We start from the raw sequence: 10,000 nt of genomic DNA, 5'->3' as shown, positions 1-10,000 counted from the left end.
AGCTGTGTAGTACTGCATGAAGAGCATGATTCATCTGAGATCAGTGCAAAAATGTGCTGCTTGATTGTGAGGACCATTGCTGCGGATGCTTAACACTTGTCTGAGTGAGTATCTGTTTTAACAGTATTCTTTATTAAAACCACTATAAATGCTTTAAGTTAGAGATTGTAGTCATTGTTGAAAGAATAGTCTGGTCATTTTTGAATTGATGTTCTCTAATACTTATCAATAGGTAATACCTTATGAGCCATGACATTAGTCACAAAGCATGGAGTATGGAGAAAAGGGCAAAAACTTGGTTCAGGCTAGGCTAATGCCTAACCAAACAACTGCCCTTTTTATAACATTTTTTTAAGTTTTTGTAACAACTCTTTTTCAAAAACAACATGCCGTTGTGAACCATACATTAGCTAATATTAAACTTCTACACTTTTGCAGGACATCATTTGTTTAATTAATTTTCTTAACAGAACCGTGTCCGTGTACATGTCTATGGTGTTACTACATGAATGTATGTGTGCTGATCATAGATAGACCGTGTTTATGCCAACTGTACTGAGGCTGCTGAAAGCATCTGTCTGCTGAGAAGTGAGTAACCTTTTGGACTAACTGGGCATGCTGATAAGGTGGACTGATGCATTCAGCAACCTCAGTACAATCGACATAAACACTGTCTATCTATGTTCAGCACACATACATTCATGTAGTAACAGACATTGTTTGGTTGAGAGAACAGTAACAAACTAAACAAATGGTGTCATGCTAAAGCATAGAATTTTAATATAAGCTAATGTAGTGTTTTTTCACACTAGTTTGTTGTGTTTGAGAAAGACAATTTTAAAACCTGGCCCTTGTTTGGCTAGCCATTAGCCTAGCCTGGACAAAGTCTTTTCTCCACACTATGTGCTCTGTGACTGATGTCATGGTTGATAAGGTACTAACTACTGATAATTATTGGATAGAACATCACTTCCAAAATCACCAGACTATCCCTTTCATAGGAAGAATGAATATAAACTGTAAAAGAAGTGAAAAGAGAACCAAGAATAACAGACAAGTTAAAGCTACTACAGAGCAGCAGTAAGACCACCATGGTAACCACGCACCTGTGTCTGTCACTCCCTGACAGGCACTCTTAATAAGACAGGCAGAAAGAAATGCTCAAACTATAAATTGTATTGTACTGTAACTGTCAAAAGTGTGTGGTCATTGCACATCATTTGTTTCTGTTTTATGTAAGAGATGAGATGAATTCAAAAGACCCTTCAACTTCAATAAAAAAAATTTAAAAATAAATAAATAAACTCTGATATGAAGTTCAAGCTTTTATTTGTCGCTTTTGTGTTTCCATGGAAGCAAAATTTGGTCCCCAGAACCAGCATTATCAACAAAAAAGCACTCCAGCAATAATAATTGGAATATTAAAAACAGTCCAACTTTCTGTGACTCATTTAAAGTTTGACTGTAAAGTATGTCTGAACTACTAAGCTCCAGTGAGTGTTGGGTTGCTTAGTGGTTTTACCAAAATCCCATTCTTGTTTATGTGAAAATATTTTTAATTATTTTGCAAACTTTGTCTATGTCATACAATGAACTGCTATCAAAAGTAATAGATCATCATTTTGATGTATTTTAGTATGGGTTTGTCAAAAGTGCAGGGAAATAGCAATCAAATATTGTGATGGGAACAAAGGAATAAATGTGGAATATTTTTATGCATTAACAAAAGTAACAACAGATTTTAAAATTGACAAATATTAATAATGCATAATAACAGATTTCATCTTAGATTTTTTTATTTTGAAAAACTTAACAAAATACAAATATAAAAGATGATTATGATTAATGTTTGTCTTCTGAAATGTAAGTTTTACTGGTATTAAACGATATCTCAAATATTTTTGAATATATTTTCCAACAATTAAATTAAAATTTGATTAAAATTAAATTTGATTTAAACTATACACTTCACTTAACTAGTGCTATATTTGGTTGTTCTTTTTTAGGCCCGAGCAGCGACAGCGCTGCAAAGGCCTATTGAATCTGTACTGTTTCTTATTATTAGGCCCGAGCAGCGACAACGCTGTGAAGGCCTCTTGTGTTCCGTGGAATTCTTCTTCTTATTATTATTCCGTTCCCTCCGAGATCCCAAATTTGGAGGCCTAAACATTTTCAAAAACTCACCAAACTTCACCGAAAATTGTCCCCCGCATGACATCGCGTGATTTTAATGGAATCGAAAGTGGGCGTGGCCAAACTGCTCCACAGTGCCCCTTATTGTGAGATAGGATGAACCATAAATCGTAGAGGCTTGGAACCTTGGCACATAGGCAGAACACCCCAAATGACGAAAAAAAGTCTCTTGGAGGTATGCCCTAAAATGTACAGGGAGGCGGCCATCTTGGATCAAATGGCAAATTTTGGCAGTTTTTGACTTTTGTTGATGTCGAACTTGAACGAACTCTTAGGGCTTTTGAGCGATCGGCTACAAACTTGGTCGGTATGCAGTTGAGGGATGGGGGATCAAAAGTTATCAAAATCGTGAGTTTTTGAGCATGTTCAGGGGGCGTGGCCAAGCGGCGAACTTGACGTACTCGCCGAAGCAAATGAAACGTAATAACTTTTACACGCAATGCACGACATGCACCAAACTTGGCATGAGTCATCCCCGTAGGATGCCTGACGATCCTATGTGGTTATATTCTGACGTCATGTAAGCCCCGCCCCCTCAGGACAGGAAGTCACTTTTTTTTTTGGAACGCCACATCTCTGACTCCCCTTGACCTAATCACCACAATCTTGCGTCAGATAACAAGTTGGTCTGACTTGCATTAAAGCACCATGAGTTTTCACCGGGAGGCGTGGCGAAGTCAGACGTAACGCTGTTGCCATATGTTTGGCTCTAAATTCCACATTATCAAGCTGAGCAGCACGCAAATCACTATGACTGATACTAGTCCAGCCCCCAACAGAAATGCAGTGCCATATTTGGTGGGTGTGGCCTAATTCCTCCGCAGCGCCCCCTAGAAAACTTTTAAAAAGCAGCCCCAAGCCATGCTTTCACTCACAATCATGAAACTCGGTACATATTAGAACCTATGAAAAAATTTCTTGGAGCCATTATCAAAACCCTACAGGAAGTCGGTCAAACTTCAGATTTTTACCCGATTTTGGGTGATGACAGCCTTCGCATTTGATCAAACGCCTCCTACAGCTTTTGACATACAGGCTTCAGAATCACTTAGCTCAGTCTTGAGACATTGAAGGTCAAAAGTTATCAAAAGCTTTTTGCTACAGCAAAGCATGTGGGCGTGGCCAAACCTCAAAATCTGGCCATTCGCTATGAAACATCACGGTGTAATAACTTCAACATACAAGGTCATAGATTAATGAAACTTTCTGTGGGTCATAACAGACTAGTACAAATTACATTAACGTGGTCAATTTGTGACATCACTTTAACCCCACCCCCTTCCAACAGGAAGTAACCTGTTTTCCTGTTGGAGTTTGTCCTTTTTTCTCTTTCACTCATACAAATTTAAGCCTGTGTTGGATGACAGAACAAGATGATGCAGAGTCCCTCTCTCAGCACTGACTGGTGCCTGAATAATGTGGGCGTGACAGAATGGCGAACGCCAATCCCTCGCCGTTTGCATACGGTTGGCTCTAAATCACACATGCATTATCCGATTTGCACCAAACTGGACATGAATGCCCTTTGTTAACCTCTGAGGAGACCAAAATGATTATACTGGAATTTGACTCCAGTGCGCCCCCTATAATAGTCGAAGAGTTACATCTCACTGATACCTCATCCGATCTGCATGACATTTTTTGTGCATCACCAGTAAGCACTGTTGCACACATTAGTGGTAATTTAATGACAACACTTAAGCCCCGCCCACTAAGGATTTTTGGGTGACTGTAACTCTGAAACGACGCAAAGTACGTAGGTCAAACATTACAACGAGACTCCCCACGGGTCAAGTAGCAGCCTTTTTAACTTAAGGTTCACAAGGTCAAAGGTCAAGGTCACGAGAGCCCATGTGCTCTAACTCTTCAACTGTTTGACGTAGGAATGTCAAACTTCACAGCATGGCACAGGACTGGTACTGATCCTGACTGAAGGCAATTTGGGACATTAGCTGAAAACGCCACCTAGTGGACGGTGCAGGAAAGGCGCAAGAGCATAGATAGTGGTCGCCAGAGCTCCCGTGGTTGCAAGGCCGGAGCGGCGCTGAGCTGCGAGGGCCGCCCAACGCTGCTTGCAGCTTTAATTTGTTTTTGTTTTGTTTTGTTTTTATAAGTTTTTTGTTTGTTTGTTTATTTGTTTGTTTGTTTTTTGGATAATTTGACCCAACATTGTTAAATCTTCAAAATAAGAAGCAAACAGTATAAATTGATTTGTAGAATCAAAACAAGATTTAAACAGGGTTTTAAAATTTGAATTTTTTTGCAGTCTTAAGGTAGGACTAAAAGGCGATTTTGCAAATTTACATTATTTAAATAACAGAAATGGCTATGTTGTTGCAGTTATTAATTAAAGATGAACAATGCACAATGTACAAGGTCCTGCAGTAATGGATGGTCTTTACAAGGTTTTGGTGAGGTCTTTAGATGCATATTAAGAACTTCACATTATTTCTAGAGTGTGATGGGTTCTTGATTATTCTGAGCATGCACAAAACTTTTGTGTTAAAGTCATCATGGTTCATTGGAGTGGGCGCAGTGTAACCACAATGTGGCCTCATGCCTAGGCTATGATTGTGATTGTGACATGGTCATGAAACTCACTTAGGCCAGATGTAATACCCAGAGCTGCATTCTGATGTGGCCAGAGACAGTTGTACCAAGGCAGGAGTATAGAACATGGTGGTGGGGAACAGGAGATCACCTTGGTGCCATTTAAAACAGCTTGGAAAACCTATTTGGCAAGTACTAAGAGTGTTATGATAGCACTATGATTACCTTTACACTGAAGGAAGTTTTCCAAGTTTACCAAGATCCAGCCATGTTCTAAAAGGTTGTGTAGGTCATGAAAAGTGTAGCTTGGTCATCGTCCAGTGTGACAACATTTTTAGTACTTGCCAAATAGGTTTTCACCAGCTATTTTCCATGTCCACACCATATTCTCTTTCACCCTCACCACATTATATACTTCTACTACGGAAAATTGCTCCACCTTGGACTGCGTCAGGATGCAGATATGCGCTAGAAGATCACTCCACAGTAGCTCAATGCTATCACAATCAATATGACATCTGTGCGAGGTTGCTTTCTTGTGATGATCACAGTCTAAGATGAGCATGAGGCCATGAGGCTTCAATTTCTCAACAAGCAAACCACACTTTTGCACACTGGCCCCTATGTCATAGATACCCTGCCATTTCTTCCACCACACTGAACCATGAACCACAATGTGCTGTTCTTTGCCCTGCTTGTTCAAACAGCAGTCCTGGGACTTTAATACACTGCAACCACAACAATAAACCACCACCATCTTGTTACTGAAGTTTTCTGCATTCTCAAACCCACCACAAGCCTATCATGTTCCATTTTGCATAATGTGGAGTAACTGAAAACCTGCCAAGACCCTGCAACGATCGTTCACATTTTGCCTGAATTTTTCTGGTGGAGGCTATAAGTCCAAAATAGACAAACATATGAAAACACAAAACATATACTAAGGTATCACACCAGTGTATTTACATGAATTAAAACAACAACAGCAACATTATGATGTATATATAAATGCACAAGTGCTTCCTGAACACACAAATACGTACAAAGACGGAGGTCTCCCAAGGCGCAAGCCTATAGGACACATTTAGTGTTTATAAGACCTGTTTTCTTCCTTATTTTTCAAAACTTTACCAGAGAAAATACGTCAAAGCAGTTTTCAGCCTTCTAAAACAAAACAAACCTGAAAAAGTCAACTACAGGTTAAAGTAGCATTTATTAAGGAGGAGTCTCCAGAATGTCTTGAAATATCCTTGTGGTTTCCAGTTTCTTTGCGTCAATTGCAGAGGCGTGCAGTCCTGTCATTTGAGTTTTGAACATGTTAAAAAAAATTTGTGCAACAAATTTTCTCTTGGAATAGTCACAAAAACAAAAGTAAACTTCTCTAATTCATCTTGAACCCACCTGAATTTTGTTTTTGGTTGCATCTAACCTATCTCAAGAACACTAAAGCTGTATTTTGACACGTGCTCAAGAGCTCTCCTCTGCCAGAAAACTTTCCTGGGTTTGTAAACCTTGCCAATGAAAAATAATAATTACTAAAGAAACCAGTCCAAGTCTGCCTATCTTTATTTCTAAATTGTACTCCAGCAGATTAAATCATTAACATGGGATCAGCTGCCAAGGTGGGTAGAAAGCAGACTGAGGCATGCTTGATGTGGGCAGAGATGGACAACAAAATAATGTGCACCACCTAGAATACAGTTTGCACAAAATCACATAAGATATCATTTCTAAAAACTGACCACTCACAACCAAACACAACCAAAACACAACCGCACAACTGGTTGGTCTCTGGGTCAAAAACAATCTGAATTTAAAAGACTGCAAATGATAATTTTGAGTAGCCAACTACTGTCTACAAGGGGTAGCGCAGTGAAATACTACCTTTTAAAACAAACTTTGCTGGAGAACGTTTGTTTCCCCCCACTTGTTGTTTTGTATGAAACCATTCCATTATGCAAAACAACACAAACCTAAAAACATTCACAGCAATTGAAGAGAATGCCACATTATGAATTTGTACACCACATTATTTTTTTGTCACATAGTTACGCAGACTGAGTATGTTTAACATTCTTCTTTGTAACACATTTTACACAAAACATACAAAATGTACACAGCATGTACCAACTGACCAGTCTTCAGGGAAAATAATCACAGACTTTGAAGTAAATAACTGTCTGATTCAAGAGTAACAGTGCAAACGTTTTCAACCAGAACTGCTCTGACATTTTTGAGGTTTGAGATTAAAAATTATACTTAGTTGGTAAGCCATGTAATGTTGAGAGTTAAAAAACAAATTTATTTTTAGCTTAAAGTTATATATTTACAATTTGTACAGATGATGATGATGATGATGATGATGACGATGATGATGACAATAATGATGATGATGATGATGATGATGATGATGACGATGACGATGACGATGATGCTTATCACAAAGGTTCTCTGTGCTCATACTGTGAATTCTGTGAGGTAAGTCAGAAACCTTATTTGACTTGAGAAAATGCATTTTCTGCAAAAATGTAGTGTATTGTGATGCTGAGTTTTGAATGACTGATGAAATTTTCTGGAAGAAGATGAAACTGAGATGAAAGCTAAGTGTAGCAAAAATGCTTGCTAAAAGAAAAAGTAACAAAACACTAGTAAAATACTAGCTAAAGGCTAATGTAGCACACTCTAGCTTAAAGTAGCAAAACATTAGCTAAAAGTAGTAAAGTGTTAGCAACAAAAAGTTCTAAACTGCTGGCTTAAAATAGCAAAATAGCATAATTTTTTCCTAATTTATGTGCTTTCTTACAGCACTGCGACAGCTGTGATAAATGTCCTTGCAAAGAAGGAGACAAGTCCGAACACTGTGATGACTGTAAGGTAAGAAGATAAACATGTAACCTTTGTGTCCTCAAGCAGCGAAGAAAATGCCTAAACTTCATATGCTTCATCATGTGACATCCAGCATGACCGAGAACCAATTCTTTCTGATCCTTTCATTCCTAATAATTTATTCATCAGGAACCAGTGTTAAAAAAACAAAAATAAGTTGTTATAAGAATTTCCTTTTAAAATAAAAAACATTCCTTTTAATATACAAGCCATTTTTATTCTTATTGTCAAAAAAATTATAAAACATATCTAGAAATTATTTGATTTTCTTTTTATAATAAAGTATTAAAAAATGAAATTACATACAACAGGAGCAAATTAATGACCCATTTTTTCATATTTTGACACTGGAAGGCAGCTCAAACAAAGATTCCTCACCAAAATAAAACAGCCCTGTCAGTGTTGGGGGAAGGTAAGCTCTGTTCAGAAAAAATACATCTGCTTTGAAATATAAACTTGGAGCAAACCAACACTACCAAAAACAAAATCCCCTTGGCAGAGGTAATAACAATACCATTTAAGACTACATGAAACTGCACAAGAATCAGAAGCGAATTTCAGATAGTCCTGAGGTGCCGCCAAGTTATTCTGCAGTCATGTTGTCCCCACTGAAACAGATTCTTTTATTGTTTAAGTAAAATGGTGTATCTGGTCCATGTTTGTTCATCACAGCCCATGTATGTCTCTGAACAAAGCTTAAAGCCTTAACTCCAACAGATCTTTGTTGCGCTGTTGTCTTGCTGACGACTTCAGGTGTGAAAAGATTTAAAAATAGGTCATTAAATTGTTTTGGTTTGCCAGTAATCCTATTGTTCTGTTATTTTAAATATGGAAAGAAAATCAAACCATTCTTAAATATCAACTCTTCCTTTGTTGACCAGAAATCAGTTGACCACTTGTTTTTTGATTTTCAATGGTTATTCCTGATGAGAAAATCCAATTCCTAAAACATGTATGAACCTTTTTCCCTGATCGACACTTTAATGTGTCTTCTAAATGTTTTAAATATTTAAGTTATTCAGGGAAATAATCCAACATTTGATCGGAATTTCAGAGTATCTGACACTAACGTTTACACCTAATAATGGATACTGTTTTTTAGTTTTATATGTGTTTTGTACTAAATAGAAATCTAACCTATTGAGTTTAAATAGTAACTATTGACTGATACACATCTATATCCCAAAGGGATATTCCAGCCATTTTAAAGTTGGTTCTGTGCAAAAGTTATAAATAATTAATATCCTACTTGCTGTAGGTGGCTCTTTGAACGACCTCAACTTGGGGAAATGGAGTTTAAATTTGACAGGTGTGATGAGCTAACAGCTGAATGAAGACTAAAGTGGATCAATGCAGTTTTAAAACAGCTCAAATCTAAAGTAAAAACAATCTATAGTGGCTCATGCAAACACGACTTTAAAAACCTTTACACCACCATCAGTTTCACAGTATTTACATCAGTTATTTACACAGAATACTGTAGTTATTTGCCAGCAGCAGTGAGCTGTAGCACTTCTGGTCCATCAAAATATTTCCACTGAAATAATCATATAGTGTGAAATGAACAGCAGTATGCTGTTTTTAGATTGTTCTTCTTTTTTTTTGGCTTCTTCTTTTTTCAGGGGTTGCCACAGCAAGCAAACTTGGCACAAAAGATTTCCCGATTGTTTTATTGTTTAACATTGAATGCTCTTCCTGATGCAACCTGGGCTCAAACCTGCAGTCTCAGGCTTACCTCCGAGCTACTGCAACACCAAATAAACAGCATTATAATGGTTTAAATAACAGCATTTGCATGAACCACTATTAAATTTTCAAGATTGGAGTTGTTTTAAGTTGGCAAAATCCAGCCAGCCATTCAATTCTGCCACTGCTGCAGATTGGCCTCCCCAGGTCTGATTTCAAAGGATCTTTCCTTTTATCACATTTAACCAAAGCAAGTTTAGTTTGGTTTAAATTGTATTGTTTTGTAAATGTAATGTATTTTGTTTAGAGGTTCCTGTATAAGCTAAAGCAGCTTCTTGGGAGTTCCACCTTTTATTTTTACAAATCTTGTTAAGTTACCACTGGGTCAAATACACACCTGATCAGAATCTTAAGACCAGTCAAAAAATTGCAAGAATTTGCATTTTGCACTATTGGATCTTAAGAAGGTTCTAAGTAGAGCTTCACAATATTAAAAGAAGAAATCAGCATAAGAGATAAAAACTTTTGAGCGGGGATTTAATTGAAAACTGCATTTACACTCAAACATGATTTTTTTCAGCTGATCAAAAGTTTAAGACCATAGCTCAAAAAAACCCGAAAACCCCCCAAAACTGAAATCAAAGTGTCAAAAAAAAAGGACTCAGTAATGGGTAGCTCCACCATT

At 37.4% G+C, this 10,000-nt stretch overlaps 1 protein-coding gene across 1 annotated transcript in view; it reads left to right on the top strand.

The window, feature by feature from the left end:
- The window catches only part of LOC108251625 (sarcoplasmic reticulum histidine-rich calcium-binding protein), a 19,134-nt gene that overhangs the window by 2,247 nt on the left and 6,887 nt on the right, over positions 1–10,000 (top strand). Inside the window, exons 2-3 of the mRNA XM_017441975.3 lie at positions 7,085–7,221; positions 7,549–7,617. Coding sequence (XP_017297464.1) covers positions 7,085–7,221; positions 7,549–7,617 — 206 coding nt within the window. The remainder of the gene's footprint in view (positions 1–7,084; positions 7,222–7,548; positions 7,618–10,000) is intronic.

Source organism: Kryptolebias marmoratus, linkage group LG12 (assembly GCF_001649575.2).
Source record: "Kryptolebias marmoratus isolate JLee-2015 linkage group LG12, ASM164957v2, whole genome shotgun sequence".
Lineage (NCBI taxonomy): Eukaryota > Metazoa > Chordata > Actinopteri > Cyprinodontiformes > Rivulidae > Kryptolebias > Kryptolebias marmoratus.
The sequence above is the reverse complement of the archived record's forward strand: the minus strand, read 5'-3'. Positions and strand labels throughout refer to the sequence as shown.